The sequence below is a fragment of the Hippoglossus stenolepis genome, chromosome 8 (genome assembly GCF_022539355.2).
Source record: "Hippoglossus stenolepis isolate QCI-W04-F060 chromosome 8, HSTE1.2, whole genome shotgun sequence".
NCBI lineage: Eukaryota > Metazoa > Chordata > Actinopteri > Pleuronectiformes > Pleuronectidae > Hippoglossus > Hippoglossus stenolepis.
This window is the reverse complement of record NC_061490.1, coordinates 8,970,507-8,998,096: the sequence shown is the minus strand read 5'-3', so window position 1 is coordinate 8,998,096 and position 27,590 is coordinate 8,970,507. Positions and strand designations below refer to the sequence as shown.

At 41.1% G+C, this 27,590-nt stretch overlaps 3 protein-coding genes across 3 annotated transcripts; all 3 read left to right on the top strand.

The window, feature by feature from the left end:
• The first annotated feature begins 1,100 nt into the window (after positions 1 to 1,100).
• washc5 (WASH complex subunit 5) lies at positions 1,101 to 13,939 on the top strand. Its single transcript, XM_035164252.2, has 29 exons — positions 1,101 to 1,181; positions 1,928 to 2,186; positions 3,014 to 3,159; positions 3,333 to 3,417; positions 3,599 to 3,699; positions 4,283 to 4,475; positions 4,581 to 4,733; positions 4,926 to 5,039; positions 5,456 to 5,627; positions 5,840 to 5,967; positions 6,216 to 6,345; positions 6,707 to 6,819; positions 7,275 to 7,441; positions 7,821 to 7,896; positions 8,362 to 8,472; positions 8,887 to 9,027; positions 9,585 to 9,665; positions 9,881 to 9,982; positions 10,270 to 10,449; positions 10,618 to 10,742; positions 10,897 to 11,059; positions 11,241 to 11,343; positions 11,432 to 11,511; positions 11,618 to 11,721; positions 12,362 to 12,491; positions 12,585 to 12,681; positions 13,156 to 13,309; positions 13,459 to 13,546; positions 13,770 to 13,939. The coding sequence occupies exons 2-29, from the start codon at positions 2,001 to 2,003 to the stop codon at positions 13,824 to 13,826; spliced, it is 3,480 nt and encodes a 1,159-aa protein (XP_035020143.1). The 5' UTR covers positions 1,101 to 1,181; positions 1,928 to 2,000; the 3' UTR covers positions 13,827 to 13,939.
• Positions 13,940 to 14,329: 390 nt separating this feature from the next.
• Positions 14,330 to 19,299, top strand: nsmce2 (NSE2 (MMS21) homolog, SMC5-SMC6 complex SUMO ligase). The gene is made up of 6 exons (XM_035164253.2): positions 14,330 to 14,700; positions 15,125 to 15,237; positions 15,514 to 15,667; positions 17,927 to 18,018; positions 18,225 to 18,331; positions 18,955 to 19,299. The coding sequence occupies exons 1-6, from the start codon at positions 14,586 to 14,588 to the stop codon at positions 19,061 to 19,063; spliced, it is 690 nt and encodes a 229-aa protein (XP_035020144.2). The 5' UTR covers positions 14,330 to 14,585; the 3' UTR covers positions 19,064 to 19,299.
• Positions 19,300 to 22,060: 2,761 nt separating this feature from the next.
• Positions 22,061 to 24,310, top strand: lratd2b (LRAT domain containing 2b). Its single transcript, XM_035164688.2, has 2 exons — positions 22,061 to 22,265; positions 22,565 to 24,310. Exon 2 carries the CDS (start codon positions 22,764 to 22,766, stop codon positions 23,583 to 23,585), a length of 822 nt encoding a protein of 273 aa, XP_035020579.1. The 5' UTR covers positions 22,061 to 22,265; positions 22,565 to 22,763; the 3' UTR covers positions 23,586 to 24,310.
• Positions 24,311 to 27,590: the final 3,280 nt, after the last annotated feature.

Genomic DNA, 27,590 nt, shown 5'->3' with positions numbered 1-27,590 from the left:
CAACAGGAGATGTTTCAGGAGGGTATTTCTGGCTAACAGGGGACATTACACTTCTTCCCTGCTGATTTATCTCTGAGCTTTTCCACAGTAGGTTGGTATGATTTTAATTCAGGCTCATTCTCACGGCCAGATCCCTGAGAATCACTGCATTGCTGTGAAATCTGCACTCAGGGACCCTCAGTGTGGTGGAGCAGCAGTGAGAGAGATGAACTCAGAGTAAAATGGATCTTTGTCGCCATCTAGAGAAACATGTACATAGAACTAATAACTCTGACTTGATTTAATTCACCGTTCATTCATTGACAGTGTGTGAACCAACATAACAAACATCTATTCTCGCTTAGGTTTTCATCATTTTATCTTACTTTCCATTTCCCTTTTGTTCACTTTTTTTATTTTAAAATTTAAATTTGAGTCTTTTTAAAAAAATATTTTAACTCTAGTGTTTCTTCCCTGCATCTTGTGTGTGTTGTGCAGGTGTGTATGAGCAGCTGGGAGTGCTTGTGTTTCATGTGGACGGCTGCCTGTGGGTACGTGTACAAGTCCTAAAGATCTGTGGGATAACGTTTCCTCAGGGGATTTTTAGTTCCCCAGTAAGCCCTGAGATAATATTGTGCTATGTAATCATGCTGTGTGTGCATGTGTGTTTGTGTGCACTTTGTGTTTCTTTTTGTTTGAATGAAAAGTACTTAATAAATAAAGTACAAACTGCAATATATTGCAACATTGTGTTAACAACTAGTTTAAATTCAACAAGAAGTGCTTGAAGTCGTTGAAAAGGGATCATCGCAATGGTTTATGGGATATTTAGTTCCTTCACTTTAAAAAAAAAAATCATGTACACACAGTATTGTGGATTTTTATTTTAATGTTTTCTAATATTTATTTTGCCTCGATTTAAATGGTTTAATATCGTAGCTGGTTCCAGGCTTAAAATCCTTAGTTAAAGATTTCCATGGAGAAAATTAATGGGACATTTACTTCTGTAACCAGAGCCTGTCTAAAAGTTAGGCTCTATAAAGAAGTATTTTAGTTTCCCGCTGTAACAGAATGATAAGGCTTCCACCGATGCCCCCGCCCGTCTCCGGTGTGTTGAATGTCCCGAATCAAACACACCCAGCGGTAGAGTCACATGATCAGTCATGAGGAAGTAAACAGGGAAGGAATTATCATCCACAGAGGCAAGTCTTCTTTTTCTATCATCACAGACTTATACATTTCTACATCTGAATATCAAAACATGCACATAGTTAGTTTACATCTCGTCCTGTGTGGTCGTCTGCAGTAGAGAGACTCGTGAAAGGAGCTGGCAGGCTGGATGCTAACGTTAGCTTTGCAGTCATAGGAAAAGCTAACAGCTAATGCTCGACTGTAAAGTAACTGTTTTCTAAGAAGCTAAACAAGTGCATAACATGTGTTTTAATGCGTCACCAAGAAACAGGGACATTATTTAACCGGGCTGTGCTAAGTGCTGCAGATATTTTAGGTCTAAGGTTAAAAGAAGAGATGTGTTTTAATGTACTCTGATAGGACCATACATTTTCAAAGTCAAGGTAATATCATATTATATTATATTAAATTATATTATATTATATTATATTATATTATATTATATTATATTCCCAAAATGGAAATTTATTTCGTTTAGGTCAGTAGCATACTTCAGACAAGACAATAAAAATAGTAGTAGTATAGAATACACAAAAAAAGCTAAGACTGTTTCTGTGGATTTCAGTGTGTGTGTGTGTGTGTGTGTGTGTGTGTGTGTGTGTGTGTGAAGGTGAATGTGCGCACATGCATGTTCCCTCAGAGATCTCAGGACCAGACAAGGTGCAGGAGAGCATGAGTGGTTGAAAAAAAAAGTATTAAAATAAACTACCTGTTGTATTCAAACACCCTGCTTTTCTTTTCTCTTCTTTTCTGACAGTTGCAACATTTGCTGAAACCCCCCAATAGAGTGTGGCTGCTTTGTGCCTCCTCCTCATCTTCCTCCAGCCGCGATGGTGGACTTCCTGGCAGAGAACAACCTGTGTGGCCAAGCCATCCTCAGGATAGTCTCCAGAGGAAACGCCATCATCGCCGAGCTCCTCCGCCTCTCTGATTTCATCCCTTCAGTTTTCAGGCTCAAGGACAAAAGTGATCAGCAGAAATATGGAGACATTGTCTGTGACTTCAGCTACTTCAAGGTACAGTAACATTTTCCAGCTGTAAATAGTTAAGGAAGGAATCACCTGCTGTCTGAGAGGATGATATTTTAAATCAAATAATTTTATTATCATCTCCAAATTTGTAGCCTGGTCTCCCTTTTAGGTCCATGACATTATGAGAGACACACACACAACCCATTTTCTCTAAACCCAGTCCACGATGCTCCCTCTCGAGCGGCGGCTTTGTCTCCCCAGGTGCTAAACCAACTAGCACAGGGCTTCATTCATTCCTGAAGCCATCCACCTGGTGAAGGCATTTCAGGACAATTCTGTTCTATCTGCAATGTGAACTACTTATTTGTTATAACTTTTAGTATTTTTGTAGAAATTTAATATTTTTGATAGAAATTGCAGCTCAACACAACTAAACAGCTGTTTTATGGTGTTTTAATGTGTTATTTTTTTCAGTGGATGTTTGTCAGTGCATGTCTGCATCTTGTATTTCTGTCTTCTTTTAATAACCTTAAGCTAAATTGCCTTTGGGATTAATGAAGTCACTGTGAAGACCATATTATTATTATATGTATTATTACTACGTATTATTATTTAATGGTTGTAAAGTTGAGGTGTGCTCATCTCATGTGAAGTGAGTGCATATTTAGTTCTGGCTTTGATTAACTGCTGTAGGTTTTCCCAGAGTTCAGAACTGTAGTTCATTGAATGATTTATAGTAGCAATAGTTCCCTAATTGAGGTAACTCTACCACCCTTTTCCCCAATGTTGTTAGCTTGGTGTTAATCTTCATAAAGACACAAGTATCGATTGCACTTTGATTGCATTGTTTCACGATGCTGCTTCCTCCCCAGGGCCCCGAGTATTACGAAGGGAAGCTGGAAGCCAAACCCGACCTTCAAGACCTGGATGAAGAGTTTAGAGAGAACAACATTGAGATTCTGTCGAGGTTCTATCTGGCTTTCGAGAGTGTCCACAAATATATAGTGGATCTCAACAGGTAAGACAGGACTGGGTTATTTAGGGGTTTTGTTCAGTTCAATTGTAGTTCAGTGAAAACTGAGTTTGATGCGCACATCATCAAACTTTCTCCTTTTTTTAAAGAAAAACACAAAACACAATGAAGCCTCTATGTTACAAGCTGATTTGATATTATTTCCCTCTGTCCTCCAGATATTTGGATGACCTATATGAGGGTGTTTATATTCAGCAGACCCTGGAGACTGTGCTTCTAAATGAGGATGGAAAACAGCTTCTAGTGAGTAATACAGATGAAAATCTGCTTTAATTTATCAACATTACAAGCATAAAACAATGTAACATCTTTTATAAGTAAACATCAACTTTAATTAACAGTAGTCGACACATCAAACCTAATTAAAGAGAGACTGCACAAGGATTTAAGTTGATTGTGTTTTTGTTTTTGCCTTTCCACACAGTGTGAAGCTCTGTATCTGTACGGAGTCATGTTGCTGGTCATTGACCAAAAGATTGAAGGGGAGGTCCGAGAGAGGATGCTTGTTTCCTACTATAGATACAGGTGAGCTTATGAACACCCCCCCAGTTTTTTTTACCTCTGTCTTAATCTTTTCTAGCATTAACTTTGTTGTTTCTTTGCAATGTTTACATTTACAAAACATTAGTTTATCTATGAATAGATTACTAACATGCTAATATTTCTACCCTGCATAGGCCAAGTGCATTAACTATGCAAACAGTGAAATGGACTAAAATGTCTTTAAATTTTTTTAAATGCCCAGCCAAATATGTTACATTAGTAGTAAAGCTTTCATTTAATGTCTTTTTAGGATTTGGTTTTTTGATAAGGACAATGACCAACAATAATCCGACCAATTACCCCAAAGTCCATTTCCATTTTTAACTCAGTTTTGATCAGATGTGTAGTTACTGCAGTTGGCCTTTGTAAGGCAGATTTGAATGACATAGTGTATAAATATATTGTTTGTAAATTTTGGTTTATTACATAAACAACTACATCTGGTGCTTTGACCATTATCTTTTATTATTTTGTAATATTACAAATTATTAGTATTTTATTATTAATCACCTATTTTTCTGAGTTCTTATCAAAACCCAATGTATTGTTTAACTTTTTTTTGTAGCGCTGCTCGTTCATCAGGAGACTCCAACCTTGACGACATCTGCAAGCTCCTCCGTAGCACCGGCTTCTCCAGCCATCCTGGAGCCAAACGTCCGGCCAACTACCCAGAGAGCTACTTCCAGAGAGTTCCCATCAGCAACCCCTTCGTCAGCATGGTCATTGGGAGGCTGCGCTCTGACGACATCTACAATCAAGTAAGACACATTTTAGATCATTAGACTTACTGCAAGACTACTGAATTTATACGGGGACTGTTAACAACTTGAGTGGAAATGGTTTGTTTCAAATTTTCCTCTCAGGTTTCTGCGTACCCTCTGCCAGAGCATCGTAGCACGGCGCTGGCTAACCAGGCAGCCATGCTGTATGTCTGCCTTTACTTCAGCCCTTCCATACTGCAGACCCAGCAGGCCAAGATGAGGGAGATAGTGGACAAGTACTTCCCTGACAACTGGGTGAGATGTTTGTTATAAACAGGACTGTTCAGTGGACATCCTGTATGCCCCTAATCTTAATAGTGGGATTCAAACAATATAGGATTCACTGTGTTATTTTGGGTATTCAGTTTGTTTCTTATGAGTTTTATCATTTGCACTGTTGCACTGAGTTGAACTGTGTGTTTATATGTGTGTGTTGCCTGTCTGCAGGTTATCAGTATCTACATGGGGATCACAGTGAACCTGGTGGAGGCCTGGGAACCGTACAAAGCTGCCAAGACTGCTCTCAACTACACTCTGGAAACTGCTAATATCAAAGAGCAGGTATGAAAACAAAAGTGACAGTTTCAATGTCACACAATCTCCAGCTTTTTCAATTTTACAGAAGTAAGAAGTCATCCAGTCTGACTGTGCAGAATCTAAATTAAAACTCAAGGATATTTACCAAATCAGAAACTTTAGAAAGACGTTTTTATACTTCGCTTGATAAGTTAGTTGAAGAGAAGTTGAATATATTAATGAACTTGAATCGAAATTACCTGCACAGTATCATGATTGTGAAGGACTCTGCTCTCATAGCACCACTGCAAATGAATGATCCATGCATAGTCTGTGGCCTGCAGACACTGCAGTGCACGCCAAAGGCCAATAGTGGGAGGAAACATATAATCTATCGTCCAAGATGAAAGATACTTTTGATCATATCCCTCCTAAAAAAAACACCATCTCTGTGTGTTTAGGCCACTAGATATGCAGCGGGCATGGAGTCCCTGAGGCCTCAGGTGCAGCAGCTGCTGAAGGAAGGTTTCCTGAGGGAGGAGATCATCCTGGACAACATTCCCAAACTGCTCAACTGTCTGAGGGACTGTAACGTCGCCATCCGCTGGCTGATGCTGCACTCTGCAGAGTCTGGTAGGAATCCTAATTTATTTTTACTTTAAAACCACGAAAAGGCTTCTTCAAGGATAAGAAATTAAAGTTTTACAGTACCGAAGCAGCCTGAATTTTCATTTTGTTTTGTTTTTGCTTAAAGGTTCTTTCAGTACTTTGAAGCAAAGTTCCAGATTTGTGACTTTACTGTTGAAAAGATGTTTATGAAAATAGATTATTCATTTGTCTTATAGCCTACGACCCAAACAACAAGCGTCTTCGTCAAATCAAAGATCAAGTGCTCAACGACTCCAAGTACAAACCCAAGATCCTTTTCCAGCTTCTGCTGGATACCGCCCAGTTTGAGTTCACGCTCAAAGAGGTGAGAGACATCAATACTGGAAAATGTGAAGTGAGCATTAACAGTGGGAAATTTGTGTCAGAGTAATTCCAAAGTGATCCAGCCAGCCGTTAGGTGTGTCTGCTCTGTTTTCTATTAGCATACAGTGAGCCAGCATATGGCTTGGCAGTCTGTCTATAAGAAAGGACACAAATTTAATGTTGTCATTACACAACTCATGTGACTAATCCCTCCTCGTCGACTCAGCATCTGCGTTGTCCCTCTTCCAGATGTTCAAGCAGATGCTGTCAGAGAAGCAGATCAAATGGGAGAGCTACCAGAAGGAGGGATCAGAGAGAATGATGGAGCTGGCCGAAGTCTTCTCCGGCGTCAAACCGCTCACCAGGGTGGAGAAAAACGGTGAGACATTGGATGAGGTGAAGGATTGCACACTCAGCAAAAAGTAGAATCAGACACAAGGAGCCTCAACCATGCAGGGTTTTGTGTTTTGAAGTCATGGAATATTTCAGTGATGGAACACAAACACTTTTTAAGTTTAAGCTCGAAACTTTCCAGAGGAAAATGTTGAGGTAGTAAAACATCACAGAAAAACTGCATAAAAGAAACACGTGGGGAGAGGTGGATTCAATCATTCATGTTTTCTTCAGTCATTGTGACTCTAGCTTTTGTGGAGAGAGACATTTTCTTAACTGCCACTTGTGAAACACTTTGATAACAATCTTTCTCTGCTTGTACTGCACGTCTACTTTACTCCTCACAGAGAACCTACAAGCCTGGTTCAGAGAAATCTCAAAGCAGATCGAGTCTTTAAACTATGAGGACTCTACGGCTGCCGGGAGGAAGACGGTGCAGCTCATACAGGCTCTGGTTGAGGTGAGCAACATAATGATACCTCTATCTCTACCTCAACCTGATTTAAATGAATTATTTTATATCTTTTATTGCAGTTCAGGAGTAACTTTGATTGCCTTCGGTCATACATGTAGCCAATAACTGAATCCAAGCCCAATGAATGCTAACAGAAGCAAAACAAAGTCACAAAACCAGAATACATGATAGAAATGTGTTGTTGGCTTTGTGGATTGCAATGCCCTCCTTTTCTCCTCTTTATTCTGCCACAGACTGTTGTCAAATTAGATATTTTCAAAAAGTTATTTTCTTCTATTTAGCTCATGTAACTGTTTACACAATCACCTAGTTCATGGGCAAAATAATCCTCATGAGCCAAAAATGAAATCAAGGTCGATGAAGAGTTATTTTTAAGACAATAACTGCTGAGAAGATCCCTTTGTCTTCCTTCTGTAAAATGTTTTTCTTCGTGTCCTCAGGTCCAGGAGTTCCACCAGTTGGAGTCGAACCTGCAGATTTGTCAGTTCCTGGCTGACACCAGGAAGTTCCTGCACCAGATGATCCGCACCATCAACATCAAAGAAGAAGTCCTCATCACCATGCAGATAGTCGGAGACCTGTCGTACGCATGGCAGATAATTGACAGGTACTTAATCGCTGATAGATTTTAAAGCTATACAGCAATACTGGTAAAAAATATGAATGATCAAATAATACAAAAATTGTCTAATGCAGTTGCTACACAGCTTAATAGTTAAATGCTGTGTTAATAACTGATTTTCTTGCATATTTTACGCTTTCACATTTTCTCTTAAAATATCCTCACTTACATGTAGACAATATCAGATATGTCTTTCTCAACGTCCACCAAAGACAGCAAGCGTCTGCAAGGCTTTTTATATAAACCATCAAGAAGACCACAGTGCTGAAGATACTTTTTATTTCAGCCTGTTTTGCTTACGTTTTTATCTGTTCAGCTGATTTCACCAAGCTTTCCTTTTCTGGATTATGTTTTTTTTCTGCAGCTTCACATCCATAATGCAGGAGAGCATCAGAGTTAACCCGTCCATGGTCACAAAGCTGAGAGCTACATTTCTGAAGGTCAGGACTATTTCTGCCATATGAATACAGGCAGATAGATATTGGATTTGTGTTTTTCTCATAAAAGGGAATTGTTACTTGTGATAAAAATAATGATAGAACTTTATTTCTATGGCTTTTATTGAAAGAAGGTTACGAACAGCAATCAAGAAGTTAAGGAAATTTCAGAGCCTCAGAGCCCCAAGGGCCAAGTCCTGGTCACCCTTAGTTGCTACTCTTAACTTAGAAACTACCATCATGTGTTGGCTGGAAGATCTTGTGGCTCGGATTCTTGATTGAATTTGATTCTGATTTGTAAAAGTAAGAAGATGTCCTGTGTGTGTGTGTGTGTGTGTGTGTGTGTGTGTGTGTGTGTGTGTGTGTGTGTGTGTGTGTGTGTGTGTGTGTGTGTGTGTGTGTGTGTGTGTGTGTGTGTGTGTGTGTGTGTGTGTGTGTGTGTGTGTGTGTGTGTGTGTGTAAAACCAGCTGGCATCTGCACTGGATCTGCCGTTGCTCCGAATCAACCAGGCCAACAGTGCTGACCTGCTGAGTGTTTCCCAGTTCTACTCTGGAGAGTTGGTGTCTTATGTCAGAAAGGTAAATCACGTCAAAGCAGCTTCTGTTAATCAGAGAGGAGACACCTCCTGTGGTACTAATACATGAGCATAGTTTACTACATTTTTTAAAATGAGCTGTGTATGCTGCTTATCATTGTTCAGGACGTAGGCACTAACAGCTGCAGCAATGATTCATGTTTTTACCACCATCTGCTTGGAAAATGCACCTAAAAAGAGCCACTTAATGGATGTGTACCTACGCTACTTTATGCTCGAGGATTTGCTCATGCTGTCTGTGCACAAGATTTTTTGGGTTTTTGTTTAAAGCATCTTGCACCATCTGTTTTTAAAGCTTTTTGATTCCTCTTTTCTCAAACTCCTCAAACATAAATGCAAATATTAAATAAGAATTCTTATTGGTTCTCAGTGGGTTTTTTTTACTTCTTGTTTCCAGGTGCTTCAGATCATCCCAGAAAGTATGTTCACTTCTCTGGCCAAGATCATCAAGCTTCAGATCCACGACATCATGGAAGTGCCCACCCGGCTGGACAAGGACAAGCTGAAGGACTACTCCCAGCTCGGGGCGCGCTACGAGGTAAAACTACTGTTGTGGTTGAGATAGTCACAGGACTGTGCTTTAATGTTCAGGATGTAACTGAACTGAGGAAAGAAATGCCTTAGATCTTATACATATTTAGAAGCTGTTGTATGAGAGGCCTGAAGTTTTACTGTTTTGATGTCGACTCATCTGCTGTGTGTGAGTCAGAGGCAATCACTAGTTTCTGAACATTTTTCAATCTCGCAGAGCTTTTGATGTGAAAAACAAATTGGAGAAGACAGATTGATATAGAAACAGATTATGTTTCAGAATCATATTTAAATTACATTAAATAGAATTGGTCAGGCTGATATTGTCAAGGATTAATTTTAATTGAATGTGAATCTTACACTGTAGTTTACATTTTGACTAGAATTTCAATAAAAAAACTTAAAAGAATGGCAAAGTCCTATTTATGCACTGTAATTTAATGAATAATGTATTTGATAATATTGTATCAATGTAGAATCTTCTTTAGCGGATCCTGATACTTTGAAATTTGAATGATTTCACATCTGTGTGCATGAACATGCCTCTGCTTCATGTGATGACAGGTGGCTAAATTCACCCATGACATCTCCATTTTCACTGAGGGGATCCTGATGATGAAGACCACTCTTGTTGGGATCATTAAGGTAAATTATACATTTATCATTTATAGAGTTAGATATTTTATTTATATTTAATATGTTTGCTCCCTTTACTCTTTGCTTGGTGGCATACTATTAAAATGTATTTGCCCTTGTTCCAACCTTCTGGCAGGCATTTGGTGCACACATCAGTCAGAGTGTGGTCCACAAATAAGTTATCATATTGGATTTTATTTTTCTAACACACTGTAATGCTTCAGGTGGATCCTAAGCAGCTTCTGGAGGATGGCATCAGGAAGGAGCTGGTGAAGAGGGTGGCCTATGCCCTGCACAAAGGATTGATCTTCAACCCCAAGTCTAAGGTCAGACATCAGATCCACTGATTGTTTTCATGTTTATATTATATATATATATTAACAATATTATTAATATGCACAGTCCCTAAAAAATACACGTAATAAATAAAAACTCTATCTTGAGCACAAGTTTGTGTGTATTTGTGTGTATAAGTATATGGCTCAATATAATGTACTGAAAAAGTTAGGATCTGATATGCATGTCTTCTTCCCCTGTGAGGATCAGGGATGGATAGTAACAGTGAAGTGTTAAAGGATGAACTGAACAAATATACAATATTCCCTTCTCTCAGCCCAGTGAGCTGATGCCCAAGTTGAAGGACATGGCGGCCACCATGGACGGGTTCTACAGGTCGTTTGAGTACATCCAAGACTATGTCAGCATTTATGGCCTTAAAATCTGGCAGGAGGAAGTGTCACGCATCATCAACTACAATGTGGAGCAGGAGTGCAACAACTTCCTCAGGACCAAGGTCAGGCATTATAAGAATCCACTAACCAATTAACATTCTCTGATCCCATCCCTAAATACCGATTAGTCCAATCAATAGGAAATGCTCTGGGTTTTTGTCTTCTAGTCAGGAATAGGGGTTGATTGATTGATTTGACTTTGATTGATTGACTTTCCTTGCTCTGATCAGATCCAGGACTGGGAGAGTGTGCACCAGTCCACCCACATCCCCATCCCCAAGTTTCCCTCTGTGGATGAGTCTGCCACCTTCATCGGTCGTCTCTGCAGAGAAATCCTCCGAATCACCGATCCCAAGTACGTCTCCTAAAACGTGATATTGAACTTGTCTTGTCTTTTGTCTCAGAACAGCTGGGCTTTAATCTGAAGGTTAAGATCTGATGAGGCATATGTGTAGATGAATGGAGCAGCATTTTATAAGCTCACAGAGAATCACGTGTCCTCTCCACAGGATAACTTGCTACATTGAGCAGATGAACACCTGGTACGACCTGAAGAGCCACCAGGAGGTGACCAACAACAGGCTGTTCTCTGAAATCCAGAACACTCTGGGAACATTTGGCCTCAACGGACTGGACCGTCTGCTCTGCTTCATGATCGTCAAGGAGCTGCAGGTAATTTGCCCATGAAAAACATACTGTATATCAGGCTGTGAGACAAAGCTATCACCAGGCTCTCATTGAAATAATAATCAAATCTCAATCTGTGAGGGCCTTGACTGTATCGTCAGTGTATATAGTACTGTCAGTGTGTCTGCTGGAATATTATAATTGGCAACCTGTTTATTTCCATAAGAACTTCCTGACAATGCTTCAGAAGACCATCCTGAGGGACAGAGCAATGGTGGATGTCTTGAAAGCAATGCTGGGTGCTGTCAACCCAATTCAGGGAATTGTGGGTAGGTATTCGTTCACAAAATTCTTCTACCTGCCAGGATCTTTTTACTTCTTGAAAAAAATCTGACTTGCTTTTCTTTCCTGCTATAGCTAATGCCAGCAAAGTGTACGCCAGCGCTGCGGCCAAAACACAGAAGATCTGGGGCGCATACCTGGAGGCCATCATGAAGGTACTGCTCCATGTTATTCTCTCTGAGCAGTTTAATTATAAATGACTCTTTTTGTTGTTGAGCTGCCATAAATAAATATATGTTAAATGCTGATGTTTTTTTACAGGTTGGTCAAATGCAGATTCTCAGACAGCAGATCGCTAATGAGCTGAACTACTCATGCAAGTTTGACTCCAAACACCTGGCTGCTGCCCTGGAGAACCTCAACAAGTCAGTCTACTCTCAATACAAAGTGCATATCATCACAATCATATCTCTGGAACTAGGCTACTATTTCGTTGTTGTGGTTGGTGTTGAGGGGAAGATGTTGCTTTGTTTAAGTGTCATGTAAAGATACCCATAAGTGTCGTTTGTTGCTTCTAAATGTTGGTTATTATTTATAACATTTAGATGATACATGATATGTTTATTTAATTAAGTGTATAAATGTTTAATTATTATTTATTTATTTTACAGTTCTAGTGCATTAATGAGTTAATGTTATTGCCTTTACTCTTTGTTTTTAAGGGGAAAATATGTGACTTTTTCTTTATTATCTCCATCAAGGAGATAATTTTTTCACTTTTTTGTCTGTTAGTTAGCAAGATTACACAAAAACTACTGGACAAATAATCATGAAACTTGGAGGAATGATGTGGTATGGGCCAGGAAAGAATCCATAACATTTTGGTTCAACAGTACTCAGGGAAAAGGGACAAATTGAGGACATTTTTTCACTTTCTATAACATTATGATAGGACATTTTCCACATTTTCATTAACTTTTCAGAGATTAATTAATTCTCTATGAACAAAATTAGACATATTTAGGCCCTTTTTAGTTCTTTTGCTGAATGCTCACTCCTTTCCAGGTCTCTGCTGGCCGACATCGAAGCTCACTACCAGGACCCATCCCTGCCGTACCCAAAAGACGACAACATTCTTCTGTACGAGATCACTGCTTCTCTGGAGGCTGCCGGCATTCACAACCCGCTCAACAAGGTGCGTAGATTCCCACACTTCCACACACACACAGTAAACCTGTGTTTATCATCTGCACTCTCTCAGTCTGTTTCCTGTTCATTTCTTTTACAGATCTACATCACCACCAAGCGCCTACCTTACTTTCCCATTATCAACTTCCTGTTTGTTATTGCTCAGCTGCCTAAACTTCAGTACAGCAAAAACCAAGGTAAGTTGTTTTTGTCAGTTTTCCCACGTATTAACGTTAAAGAGTTATTGAGTTGTACATATATGAGTGTAACAGGAAAAATAGTGTCTGATAATTATTTATGTTTTAGAGAACATTAATGTTATGGTTCTGTTAATCCATCAAAATTTAATTTGTATTTCTTAGAAAGAAAATTGGGTAACTCTGCTTCCCCTTCATGTATTGGTTTTTGTGAGAGTTGATGTGAGGGTTGTTCTGGACCTCGTCACCCACATGGCGTAACAACTATAATTGGCTTGAACTTGGTTTCTAATTGGATAGACTGGCACAAATTGAGGATATTTCTGGGAAATGTAGGATGTCGCTACTTAGTCCTGGAAGGGTCTAGGAATGTGTGCACACTTGATTCTTGGTGTAGTAGTGATATATTCTGGTATATATAAGACTGCCTCCACGTGTACATATCCACGCTACTGATGTCTTGTATTTTCCCAGGAATGACGTGCAAGAAAGCCGCAGACCCGGTCGACTGGCCTCCGCTGGTGCTCGGCATGCTCACCCTCCTTAAGCAGTTCCACTCCAGATACACACAGCAGTTCTTGGCTCTTATTGGTCAGTTCATCCGCTCAGTCATGGAGCAGTGCACAAGGTAGGGCAAGAGACCTTGGAATATATGATACATATTTAAACACGATTTAATATTTTTTGATGATTGCTTGCTTGACCCGAATGCCATTATGATGGCAATGATGTGTCCCATCATAACTTTATGAACTTACATTTGAATTTCCATTATAGTCAGAAAATCCCTGACATGCCCTCTGATGTGGTGGGAGCCCTGATGTTCCTGGAAGACTATGTGAAGTACACAAAACTGTCACGCAAGGTAAGTTGGCTTTCAGTTTCAATGTTATAAATATGTTTTAATTGACAGTTTACAATAACCCGGGGTGGGAGGAAAGCCTGGGCTTTGATTTCTAACGATATGTTTGAGTAATATCTAAAAAATATGTATTGTTATATACCAAGGTGTCATATCGTTCATCTTTTTTTTATTTGCTTTTTCATTGTAAGGTGTATCTCACTTTTTTTCCCTCTGTGTTCCTTAGGTGGCTGAAGCTCATGTGCCCAGTTTCATTTTTGATGAGTTCAGAACAGTACTGTGAAGATCTGGATAAACCCTTTGTCAGAAAATGACGCTGCCAAAGGCTTTTGTTTCACAGGAAACAGTCTGACTAGTCATGGTAAAATAAAAACAAGTATTACTAATAACAGGAAAGATGGCTCTCTTCTAGTGAACCATAACACTGTATGAGCTGGTATCTGCACAATATCAGCCATTATGAATGTTATGATTTACACCTTCACTTTTTTAGTACAGTAACATTCCAGATTGTCTTCTCTGATACAGGCCTATTGAATTGTTAACTTACATTTCATATTTTTGACCTAAAAGTCTTAATGCACTAAGAGATTGTACATAAAACATTGAATCAATGAATTAACTTCCCAACTGTGTGTATTATCACTTTGTGCCATTTTCAAATGAAATGAATTAATAAATATTATAGTTCATAATTTGTTGTTATATTTCTCCTCTGTTGATGATTTGATCTTGTGTCTACTGCTCATTTGCGTATTTTACTTTGAAAAGACAAACCCGGAACTTAGTGAATGCGGATGTGAATTGAATTTTCGCGGGTGATTTGTCGTGTTTTCTTAATTTACCTTTAACGCTGTTGTTCTAATAATATCCTGACATCCGACAGTAACACGTGTTAATACAGCGCTGCTCCACTTTGAAGAAAAACAGCAGCACGTTAGCTTTGTGGCTAAGCTAACCAGGGGAGCAGCAGGTGACGCTAGCAAGCTAGGCTAATGTGATGCTAGCTCAGGTTTAGGTTGTGTCTGGAGGATTCATCATCATGTCTCTGAGCTCAGTTCACGCGACCCTGACGACTCTGAAGTCATGTCAGACGGACATCGGGACAGGGATGGACATAGTGACGAATGTGGCCATGGACCTGGCGGAGGCTCAGGGTAGGTTCAGTCTTTAGAAGCTGTGCTGCTGACCTGTCACGAGTTGGTTGTATTCATGTCTGCATAATAAAACTGCTGCTGAGTTTTTAAAGTCTATGTAACTAAATACTTTAACTCTAAATCTTGAGGTTGTACAGTTACTTTAGATGATATGTATAATGCACATTAATTTGACATAGATTGTTATTAAGTAAGTAATTGTATTTTATTTCAGCAACAGCTAACTGTAATGCCCATTCTGCAACATGAGTACTTGTACTTTAACCACATCTGTTATCCAAATCTCTGTATTTTCATATTAATATTACCTTAAATGCAGGGGTTTTATGTGTTGGGAGTATTTTATAAGTTTGACATTTGTATTTTTGCTTCACCTAAATACTTAAATGCTTGCTCCACCTGTCTGTTTGCTCCTGTGATCCAGATGGAGAGGGGAACCCGGGCGTCAAAGAGATGGAGGCAATGATTCTGGAGTGTGCCAAGCTGGACAGAGAGATTAACTACTTTGTTGATGCTGTGCAACAAGTCATACAAGAGGTGAGGGGCGACCTGGCATGAACTAATCACATAGGTGGAACACATGTTTACCCTATACTAAATGAACATTCGGTCAGATAAGTATTCCTAAAAGATATACTTAGTAAATTAATTAATAAAAAGTTCATCTGGATTATTGAATACATGCAAGGTATTATATAACTCTGACTTTATAGAATGGGCCCAGTGTGGAGGTGCAAGTCTTAAACACCAGGAAAAACACTGACTGTAATTGTAAAGGTCGAGGAAAGAGTATGACATATTTCAATTCTGTAGGTTGCCACGCAGCAGCCAGAGGCCATGTTCAACCTGTCGGCCAAAGTGAAGGAGAAGTTCACTGAGAGAACGGCCAGACTCTCCGATGCTGATCTGCACCGCCACCAGAAAGTGGTGGCCTTCAAGGAAAGCATCAAGAACTCTGTCAACCCAGGTGAGGCTTTTCCACCAGGCTATAGTGTAAGGGGGTCAGGGGCATGCCCAAAGCACGTAAACCCCAAATTCACTTCAATGCCATTTTTCCATCGTATACAAATATCCAAAACATGTAGTGAATTATTGTAAAGACAAAATATCAAGAATGAACAATCACTTTGTTGCACTCTCAACAAAGAGTTGACAACTCAACGAGAAGATAAACAAGTTGCAAACCGTGGAAATAATGTCTGATATGGAAGAATACTCACATTGGATCATATATATATTGCAGCAGGAATTTCCATTTCATCACATTTGGTTTGTCTCAGACAGTAGATAGGTTTACAAGACTTTGCAAAACCCCCTTTTCCACTGGTCAAAAAACCACCAACGCCCACTAACAATTTTGGTGTAAAAGAGTTATAAGATAATCATTTCGACCACATATAGGCAGCTTTTGTTTTAGCTTCTTTGTAACAATTTGCTGTTATTTTAGTTTGTTGAGCAGGTTGTGTATTTATTGGTCTTTTACTGTGCGTGTGTGTGTGTGTGTGTGTGTGTGTGTGTGTGTGTGTGTGTGTGTGTGTAGCATGCACAGCAGCCCTGCACAGAGGGCAAATGGGGCGTCTTATTAAAATATAAATAATAACACTTATTAATCTGAGAGAAATCCAAATACATAAATAATACTCTAATACAAGCTGGACTCAAATCAAAGCCTGTTACCCTGCAAATTAGGTTTAAAAAAAGACCCGTTCACTATATGAGGAAAGTCAGTAATAAAGTAGTCAGCTTTTTGGCTGACAGCCGCTGCTTGTGGAGAGTTCTGCTGCAGAGAGAAGAAAATAGGAAACAATAGTCAGAAGTTTTGGCACCAGTGTGCAGTGGACTCCTGAAATATTGTTTTCAGGATAATTAGCTTCATTTTAAATGCACAGCTCCCTCTATTTACTGTTGAATAATTATGTTTGCCTGTCACCCTGTGGCTATTATTTTCTGCTCTTTAATTGTTGTCCTCATTATACTCCTTATTAAAAGCGCGGTCTCACACAGACTTTCTGCTTTCTGTAGACACTGAGTGAAATAGCTGCTGCGCTCATGTAAATTTCCCTAAGCTGACTCAGTCTCAAAAGTTGAATTAGATTACCCAGTAAAAAAAATGTGAGAAAACTGAAGTGAGATCTTACAGAAGCCTTTTCAGACTCGAACTACGGGTAAAGTCCAGAGAATTGGGTCCGGACTTTGCTTTTCACACATGCACAACGCAGCGGGAGGTTCTCTGCACAGACGTTTTCACCACAGCAACAAATCCCCTCGCTCGCGGTGAATCCCGCGGGGGGGATCCCCTGCTGTGCACTCACATTGGATTCTCCTGACTTTCTACAGACTTTCTACCAGGTGGAGAGAGTCCATAGAGCTCAGTGCATGTCTGAAAGCAGCTGGTGAATGTATTTTGAGAAGGATTATCCCATCAGACAATATTATTGTCCACTGAATCGTTGTCAAAACTATCACATGTTCTCATTGTGGTGAGCATATTTTGAAGCTCACATGTTGCCCTTGAAGGCTTAAATCAAAATCTGTGAGCTGAGTTGTGGCTGTGTCATTGCTCTGTGGCCTGGATCAATTTCAGGAGGCAGCATGTATAGTTTCTCTAATTCCCTGGGCTCAGGTTGACCTTTGAGTCAGTAGCTGCAACGAGAAAACAACAATAGATCTTGTGAACATTATACGTGGATTCAAAAAAAGGGGCGAATGCTTCATGTGGGAGTGGGTGAGGTTTGTTTGTGTTCATTAAGGCAACTGTAACTAGTGTTGGCTAATGGAATGAATCTGATACCACCTCAGATGGAGATGTTTCTGATTTACATATAGTAGTCCAGTGCCCATTCTAAACATACCTGTGGTAATACTGGTTGCAAAGACAGACTGCAGGACTCAGGTTACAGAACACTGAAGCTGCACCTCCGCTGCTGCACAAAGAGCTGATCACCTGTTAATTCAAAGTTCAGGGAAACTCAACTCAGTACGCAAAACCTCAAACTGGAGAATCGCTTGTCACTGCCTCTTTTCTTGGGCCCTTAACATTACACATGCTGGGGGTAAAGGTGATGAGATATGTGAGCAACATACAGACAGAACATTTCTGGATTTAGTAGATAGAAGATTCATCCAAGCTCATGTCCTTACCTGCCATCTCGCCAATGATCCGGTTCATGGTTGATTCCTGGGATTGGACATTTGGAACCAAACTGCATGTATGTTGTGTTTTCAGCCAACCAAGAGTCAGCAGAGGGCATGGAGGAGCTGGATGACGACATCGCTGTTACACAGAGCCAAGTCAACTTCACCTGCCCACTCACGCAGGTACACCACTCCAGCCATTTTTAGTTTTTTTAATTTACACTCACTGATTCCTGTTTTTTTTTTTTTTTAATCTTTTTATTCATTTATAAAACTTTCTTTAAAGATCACATCTCTATATCAGACCCAAAGAAGAGCGAATATACAGCCATCTCTGTGTTTTTGGTCTCTGTGTTTCATTATATAACCCCTCTGTATCTGTATTCAAGGTGGAAATGGTGAACCCAGTGAAGAATAAGAAGTGTAACCACCTCTATGATGAAGCAGCTATACTGGGCCTGATCAAAACAAGACACAGCCAGAAAAAGAAGTGCCGGTAAGACACTGTCTCTCCCTCGGAGGACTGATAGAAAGTTGAGTCAGGCTTCGCGGCGGCAGCGAGCTGGCGTGGGACCAACATTCTGCCTCAATTCATACTTTCTTTAATATCCTGCTTTGATGTTAGAGTCAAATTAACTGTGGCTGCTCCTAGAGGAACGCTGATGAAATCCCAGAGCTGGTCCGTGTTGTTGTTTAAGAAACCTGCCTATTGTCTTGAGCCCTGACTGCGGTCACTGCGCACACTTTACATGCACAGTTATAGCAGCTATTCCCAAGAGGGCTTTTCTTGATTAGGTGTGTGACCCGAGGTACAGCAGCATTTCATCAGTCGTTACTATCTCCATATTATTGCAGCTCTGAAGTGCACATCATCATTCAGGTCCTTACGGGTATCAAAGCTTTGATTCAACACTCACCAAAGCATGGTTATTGTTTGAAGGTGTTCCTGTTGCACACACATCAGAATAAGAATACAGGGAATGCACAAGCGTTGGCATAGAAACGAATAGAGCAAAGGGTAACCAGGTATTCGACCACTGAGTATGCACGTTCAAAAAAGTTTTTATATATAGAGCTCTCTGTCTGTGTTAAGTGTTTCTGTCTTTCTGTGTCCTCTAGCTGCCCTGTGGTGGGCTGCGGGAACTCTGATGTAAAAGAGTCGGACCTCATTCTTGACCAGATACTGAAGAGAAAGATCCAGAGCCAGAAGAGACACAACAACCGATAACGTATCACAAGGGTCTTGTCTTCAAGACAGTTCCTTCTTAGGTTTTTAATCTATTTTATCAATGTTTGAGAGACTGTACTTTTCTTTTTGATTTGTACCTCAGGAAAAACATCAATACAAGCTCATCAATACAAGTTTTATATTTCAGAGTTAATGGCTTTTTGTGTCTTACCTGGAGTGTTTTAAAATCCAGACTTGTTTAATTTAATAAAACCTTCAAATCTTGCTGATAATAACAATGCTGTCCAATATTTTTTTCAATTTGGGATGGGGGTAATTATAAGATTGCAATTATGTTCCAGATGCACAAGATGCAATAATTTTTCAGAACCACAAGGGAGCAGCCTCTGCACAAGGACACAAGTTTATCAGGGCGGCTGTGGCCCAGGAGGTCAATTGTTTGATCCCCATCTCCTCTGGTCCTTCGGCAAGACCCTGAACTCCCTGACGGCCATGCCGGCATAGTGTGAGCGGGATGTGTGATAGAGAGGTGTCAAAGATGGAGGCGCTGAATGAGTATGTGTGTGAATGAGTGAATGGGACTTGTAGTGGAAAGTGTTTTAAATCTTTGAGACTAGTAAAGCCAATTTCTCAGCCAGAACAAAAAAATGTAGCTATAATCTCTGCTCTCTCTGATCTATTAATAGTTGTGACCATCACTGGCAATTACAAATCCAGGTGTCCATTTTAGCTTTCAACTTCATGAGCCTATACGTAAAAATATATATAAACTTTGAATTCCCTGGTATCCATTTCAAAGTAAGACACTTCCTTTAATCTGCAGATAACTGATGCAGGATCCTGGAGATGACAAACGAAGTTCGTCAAACACCAGTTTCGCAAAGTATTCCTTAACGTCTGCCTGAGAGCATTTCTGCGATTAAATCTCTCACTTCCTGCCGTCTCCCGTTCTCTGTGAATGGTCTTTGTTTCAAAGACAAACAAACAAAGGCTGCGTTGAGATGAAACTAGGTGAAGCTAATCTTTTAATAACCTTGCATCAGGCATTTAAAAAAAAGGGGGAAAAAAAACTCTTAATTGCTCTCTCCCTCCAAAGAGTGCGTCACGCAACCCTAAGAGCATTTTGCCAATGAAGATATTAACTGGCAACAAATGATCGAGCCAATGTTGAGTCATTCATTTCTCCACTCGGCTTCATTTTGAATTACGATGCCGTTAAACCAATCTCGTTTATTGCACGACATGTTAAGTCACAGGTAATTTTACAACAAGGTTCAATTTGTGGAAAGTACACACACACATTCACCAAATCACAGTCAAAGCTATCATGCTGTTTCTTTGGAGGGAGGCAGAGCTGTAAATATCCTCAGGAATTCAATCACAGCATCGCACACACATGCAATGCTGAGAAAAAAACAATAGACGTGCTTATGTTCGATGTGGAATTCACACTCATCTATTGAAAAGCTCAGAAGAGCAGGTGTAATGGCTGCCTGAGACACTGAAAGCATCAATGTCTGATTTGTCCGAGGAGGATTTTATCTCCCGCAGTCTCACTCTCTGGCACAGGACCCCCCCGGCCACGGCTGTGTGGAAGCTGTATGCAGAGGGAGGAGATCAGCGGGACTCGGACACGACTGGCACCCTGAACTCCGGCTTGATCCAGGTTTCGCATTTTTCTCCCCCTTTATCGAGGGCTAAACCCAAACTGTTTGTCTCATTGAAAAACAAGAGTGCCTCCTTGAGCTGCTTCCAGAGTTGACACACTTCTACGGACTTGTCAAGGAAACGGTTCTCTCTGTGGTTTCACTTCTCACCAAAACAATTTCTTCTCAAGCAGAGTTGACTTGATTAAATACAAACAACATCTATGTGCTGTATATCTTCCTGTATGAACATCCTGCATCAGCTTCCTGTGCTCACACTCATACACTGATGAGTTTGGAGTCGGCCTATTTCATGGCAGAGACATTTTGACATGTCACAGTGGGAAAGGTCCAGGTACAAATAAGGAAATTAATAGGGAGAGCATTTCATAAGCACATACACCAAGGCAGTCCAACAGCCCCCTTAAATTCAACCAAGCTGCACCAAATGTCACACTCATAGATATCAGCTCCCTAAATATGATTTTAAAAATCAAGAAATTGGTAAAAATATAAATAAAACACCCAACCTCAATATGTTAAAGAAAGTTAATAATATAACAAAATCCTGGATCTGCCCCTGATCTGGATTCACACCAAAACTTTATAATTCCTTCCATGACCCCTACCACATCCTACCACAAAGTTTTTTGATAATCCTTTCATTAGTTTTTTGCGTAATCCTGCTGGTAATTTATTCAAACTTTGATCAGAACATAACTTCCTTTGCGTAAAGGTAACATCCAGTGTTGATTAATAGAACTGAATGGGAGAAGTGCATGCTGCAGCCTTTGTGGATGTGTTTCTGTTCTCCCTCACTTTCCTTCATACACACTGTCTTATGCTCTCTATTCATGTTGGGGTTTTTATGATTTCAACATTTTATGGGCTCATGTTATAGAATAGCATGTTGTTAATAAAAACATATGAATACAACATAAGGTATAAGATAAAATAGACTTTATTAATCCCATAGAAGATTGTTGGGCCAGCTTTTTCTCCAAGATTACAGCAACAGCACAATATCCAATAGAGTGCAATAGAATAAAACAATAGTATTAAGTATAAACCAAATATATGTAAGTATTAAGTATTATTGTTTCTGACCATCTCCATTTGAAATGACATGTATTCATATAACAATACACATCTCGGTATTAGAGGTCACAATGTGGAATACTTTTTTTCAGTTTTATTTATTTCATATAATGTAATAAATGATATAGATTAAAGTAGCATGTTATGGTTCTACACTTCTAAAACGACCTCGTATGCAAAAGGAGGACTTCGTGTCACCTGACTGACAGGTTCTCCCTCTGGTCTAAAACTATCCTGGAGACCGGATCATGTAAACGAGGCAGGAAAAGGCGCACTGCCGCTTTAAATGGCAACAACACCTCCCAGCAGCAGCCACTCGATCCTGGATGAGTTTCACCGCAACGCACACTGAGCCTCATACTACAGACAGTGTGTGTACTGCAGAGAGAGAGAGACACACACACACACACACACACACACACAGAGGGAGCAGAGCAGCTGGGAGCCTGTGTATTTACTGTACTGATGTGACCACAGGAGAGTGTGGGGAGCTGCAGGTGAGTGTTTCTGCTGACTTCACTGTGGGTTGACGCGCAGATCATTAATCATACTTCTGTACACTTGATGGAGACCACGTCCGCTGAAGTGTGGACGGTGTGTCTCTCAGGAGGAATCAGAAGGTGTTTTTAAAAAGTGCTCAGCTCTAGTCAAGATGGCGAGTTGCGTGGAAACTGAGCCAACAGGTGTGTCAGGTCGCACCTGTTGGAAACGCCGGCTACGCGTAGTAGTTCTATTTGCGGAAAGGCTTCGGTGAGGAGTCAGAGTTTTTCACGTGCTGCGTTGTGTTTCTCTCCAGGTGGTGTTCGTGTGTCTCCAGCTGGACATGGATCACTGGTGTCCGTCCTCGCCGCGGTGGATTAAGTGAAAAAGACACTGCGCCTCCCTCGGTCTCTTCCCCGGTGAATGAGAGTGCGTGAAGAGCAGGTGGATCCGGTTTCTGCGTCCAGCTCCATATTCTCCCCCCCCACCCCCCTCTTCATCCACCTGTCACCCTTATGGGGAACCAGGTGGAGAAACTTACGCATTTAAATTACGCAGAGGTGCCAACGTCGGAACCGAATGGCTTCGACCCGGGCGACGAAGGACCGCGCATTGGCGTCTCCTACATTTTCTCCAACGACGACGACGACCAGGACGAGCACATGGACCACTACTCATCCGACAGCGGGACGGGGAACCACGAGGAGAAGCCCTTCGACCCGCAGGACGAGGTGGAGTGCGCGATCTTCTACCGGGAGGAGAGCGTGTTCGAGAGGAGCCGCGGAGCCGCGACGCACACTGCGGAGAGTCTCCTGAACAAGTGCAGACCGGGGGACCTGCTGGAGTTCGTGGCCACGGGACAGTATCCACACTGGGCCGTGTACGTCGGGGACTTCCAGGTGATTCATTTGCACCGGGCTGAGATCAAGAACAACTTCCTCAGCGATGTCAGCCAGGGCAAGAAAGGCAGGATAGTGAACGGCCTCTACAGGTACCGTGCGCTCCCGCCGGAGGTGATCGTGCGCAACGCCCGGGACTATGTGGGCTGCAGGGACCAGGAGCTGTACTGGAGAAACTCTGAGTGTTTTGCCGCCTGGTGCCGCTTTGGCAAAAGGGAGTTCAAAATCGGAGGGGAGATTCGGATCGGGAAGCAGCCGTACAGACTGAAGCTGCTGTTCTCCGAGAAGCAGCATCACGTCCTGGAGTTCCAGAGCCTGGAGGACGTGATCATGGAAAAGAGAAGGAACGATCAGATCGGGAAAGACGCCGTGATGCAAGAGCTGGCCAACCACCTGAGCACAACACATGAAATCAAAGAGGAGCGATTTGTCAACTGAGAGTGGACGATCCAGATGAAACGATAACAGACGGAGCACGTGAGGGAACATCCATGCCTTCCATTAAGACAACTGTGACCATGAGCCTGTGCGCGTGCCACACTGCAAACAGATGTCCAAGTTGGAGCAAAAGCTCTGACATCTGGAGGTGACACTTGTTCTGGTCTTAAGTGCATTAGTGAACTTCATCACAAGTGTCAAAACAAAGGTTTATTAGCATTATAGTGAAAATCAGCCGCCCTGGTGATACATTTCCTTCTTTTTCTATAAGAGAACTGAGGCTTTACACTCCACCCAACATTCAGTGACTTGATGGATATGTTCAGAGCTGCAGTCTGGTCTGTTTTTGCAGATGAATTGAGAATCAAATTGTCCATAATTATCTTTCTAATCCAATGAGTCTTTGCACAGAGGAGCAAAACCCCAGTGACGCACTTCAACCTGATGAGAAGAGCGTCCTCCTGTGCAACTCAGGTGTTGGACACCGATACAGAGTGGACTATAGCTTTTCTGAACCCTTTGAGTCAACGTGGAGGATCTCCCCTCTTGTGCTTTATAACTGATCATCACACAGCTTTACCCACTATGTGACTGTGTTGTGGACACGGCTCATTAGCCACGACTGTGCACTTTGAATCGATTCATCCCTTTCAACAGTTTATTTTTCGGGATAAAATATGTTTGTATGAAGGAATATGGAAATAAATCTATATTTGAACAGTAAAGATTTTATTTTTTATTTTTTTTAGAGAAGGGTTGTGACCTTTTACATATTTCAGCTGAAAGAGTACAGTTTATTCTATATTCTACCAAAAACCCTGCATCCTTATCACAGCAGTGTTTTGCACTGTGCACAGGATGTAAGAGCAGGTACAACTCTACCATCACAGTCCCGGCTCCCACCCTGGGGGAGCCATGCACGGCTCTGTTCAGCTTGACCCCTGCTTTTTTTATTCTGATGTGTGACGAAGAGTGCTTAAAGCTGCTAATGCTGCCGGTTTCCAGTTTCGCTCTGAATATTTGCCTCCGAGCAGCAGTTCCCTGAAAACGACTTAAACCTCAACTTTGTTATTGGCGTGCGTGTCAAGTAGCGTTTAAACCATGTTGGCCATTTTGCTCTGTTTACACCTCATGACATTTTTTTGAAAGTTTAGCTGCAGGATAGAAAATGTCATCCACCCATGTTTGGCTTTCCTTCCTTCCTCGGGAATTACAGCATTCAGAAAGGTGTGTGTGTGTGTAAGTGTGTGTTTAAGCACAAATAGGCCTTTCTGTGCCACATTTCCACTCAATATCTGTAAGAAAAATGAATATATAGACATATTAGCACTTCATAGAGTTCAGATAGATTAAAATAGATATAAAAGTTGATGATATATACCGTATGAGATACAAATCGAGCTATATTTTAAAAGCGAACCTCTAAGTAATGTGAAACGATAAATGCCTGAGAAACACTTGCAGTGTGTTCACATACAGAGTCTGCAACGGAAATCACTGCAAGCTCTGAGGTTGTTTTGAACAGCTAGACGTCTTGTTTTCTTCTTTCCTCCCTCTGTGGTTCAGAGCAGCTCATGGCTCTTTCACAGCCAGTCGGTGGATGAGCACTTTGCTGTTTGTCTTCCAGTATTTGCATGGAGATAATTCTGTAGTCGTTCAGCTGCAGGTACGGTCCTGCTGGACCCCAAAAGCAGGATCATCATCAGGTACCAAATAATAAAGCTGCTGGGCACATTAGCATTTCTTCAATCCTCTGTGGTCCAGCCCCGTGATGAAATATGAATTGTGTCATTGTGTGTGTATGGGCTGCAGATTTATGATAATATGACATAATTTTTTTAGAGGCATTGGGTGAATACCCAATGTTAAAGCAGCTGCTAGTGGAGTTGTGTCACTGTGAATATTAAACAATCCTCATCATGTGTGAGAAAATTGAAATGGAATTATACTGACGTCTTGTAAAGGACATTACATTCAGTTTGATTTCCTCTGTCTGTGGTCTGTGCGTGAAGATGCTGTGCCATGTGTCATAAAAATCTGACATTTAGTTAAGAAAAAAGCCATAAAGCTGTGAACTTATGAACTTTAGTTCGGTTTTATTGTGCAACTTCTGCGCTGCTGACTTTTTGTATACAAAGAAAAGTTTACATTCTGTGTTTCACACAAAAATGACAATACACAAAAACGACATGTACGCTTGTAAACTATAGCAAATTTTGCAAAGCAGATTTTTTAGATAGTTGAAGCTTGTGTTGTAGTATGGATGAGCAACAGTGGAGATGTTTTGGAAACAATGACGCCGTCACCCACATTCGCTTCCTGTTTGGTTCATCTAGTCGCAACGCAACTACCAGCAGTGAAGGCAAAAGGTTGTTTACACTGTCAGTAACAGTTCCACTTCATCATTGGCCCCAGAGTCAGAATCAGAAAGCTTTATTGTCATTGCACAAAACAATAGAACGAAGCTGCTGTGCAGCACCAAAAGAACACGATCCATACACATTCCTACACACACCTGTCCACACTCATGAATAATACATTACAGTGAGAAAGATAAACCAGCATATTAAGAGCATTGTAACACACACATGCCCAGTGCACGTGAATGGTCATGTGATATGAGTACGGGTGTGTTAGCATGGACGGGGAATATTAATGCTACACGAGCTAAAACACTTGAGTGGACAGAGATCATTTTAGTTTTAACACACAATTTTAAAATGAAACAGTTTCAGTATGGATTTAGCCTAAATCTGTTTCACTTTCAGTCCAGTATCATCCTGTGAAATCTGAGCCATTGTGCATCCCTGACTGAACAAGAACCGCCTCAGAAGAAATACCACCAGTGAGATCTGTCTCTAAACAAAATTAGACGTGGCTGGTGAGAGTGATATGTTACAAAGCCCTCTTTTACCCTGCTGCACACACCAGAGGAAGCTTTTGGTTTGACACGTCAGCTGATGGATGTCAGCCTTTCGGCGAGTCAGCCTGTCATGTTTATGGGGGACTGGAGGAGTGTCCACCCCCTTCAGGCAAAACTGGCAACACTACAGAAGCTGGGGACAAGCCGGAGCTCAAATCAGTCCCACCTTATGTTTACAAAGAGTCCTTATCTACAAAAAACTCCTCCCCACACGCACATGTCTGAACTGAAGAGGACCGTGCTCATGAGGAGATGATATCTAACGAGGGCTAAAGGAAGAGGGAGTGTATTTCAGACGTAGCCTGGAGCCATAAGATTGTTATCCATGAGAGACAAACACTGTGTAGCTTCAAGACGGATTATTTGAGGACAGTTTAAAATTCTAGTTTGACTAGTTAGCATTTGAACCTTAGGGTTCTAGTAGCTTGCCAGTTTTCCGCCACTTAAACTTCTGCTCAAGCATCGTCTCTGAGCGGCTCACGTTTTTTTGCCAACAGACACGATGGCTCCTCTTCAACCACTAAAGAATATGAACGGCTGTTGGGAAAGAGGGTGCACTTGTAAGATAAAATAGTGAAACGGATTACTGAGATTACACCAGCCTTTGATTAGGAGCGGTGATGTAGGATATTTCAATTGTTCCTCAAGACAGAGTTGGGCAACATCAGGATAGTCTTTGAAAACTGGGCCATTTTTCCGCTCCTGATAATGGTTGTAAAAAGTATGAATTTGTTTCCTCACCTTCAAAACCGTTTGGCAGAGACAGGGGCCGAGTGCTGTGGGGTTTACTTTGTCAGGTCACTTCCACAGGCCCACTCACCTGAATCATGTTTATGCCTGTGTTTGGAGAGACAGCTCCATTTCCTGTGAGTATAATGAACCTCCCAGAACCCTTGTAGCTATATAATTAACTACGCTCTATTCATTAGCAATCATTGATCACACACAACTTTCTTATTTCCACACTTTACTGGCAACTTTATTTCTTCTAATGCCCACCCTGCACCGGGTTAATAATTAATATGGGGCTCCCACCAGTTTGGCTCGGACTTCACTGTTTACTCTTCCTCTCAGACTGGCGC

Bases quoted from the DNA above. Each gene is read 5' to 3' on its own strand.
- washc5 (XM_035164252.2), top strand. From the start codon at position 2,001: ATGGTGGACTTCCTGGCAGAGAACAACCTGTGTGGCCAAGCCATCCTC. The intron at 3,418-3,598 runs GTGAGTAATACA...CTTTCCACACAG, and splicing joins AGGATGGAAAACAGCTTCTA to TGTGAAGCTCTGTATCTGTA. The intron at 6,346-6,706 runs GTGAGACATTGG...TACTCCTCACAG, and splicing joins CACCAGGGTGGAGAAAAACG to AGAACCTACAAGCCTGGTTC.
- nsmce2 (XM_035164253.2), top strand. From the start codon at position 14,586: ATGTCTCTGAGCTCAGTTCACGCGACCCTGACGACTCTGAAGTCATGT. The intron at 15,238-15,513 runs GTGAGGGGCGAC...TCAATTCTGTAG, and splicing joins TGCAACAAGTCATACAAGAG to GTTGCCACGCAGCAGCCAGA. The intron at 15,668-17,926 runs GTGAGGCTTTTC...TTGTGTTTTCAG, and splicing joins CAAGAACTCTGTCAACCCAG to CCAACCAAGAGTCAGCAGAG.
- lratd2b (XM_035164688.2), top strand. From the start codon at position 22,764: ATGGGGAACCAGGTGGAGAAACTTACGCATTTAAATTACGCAGAGGTG.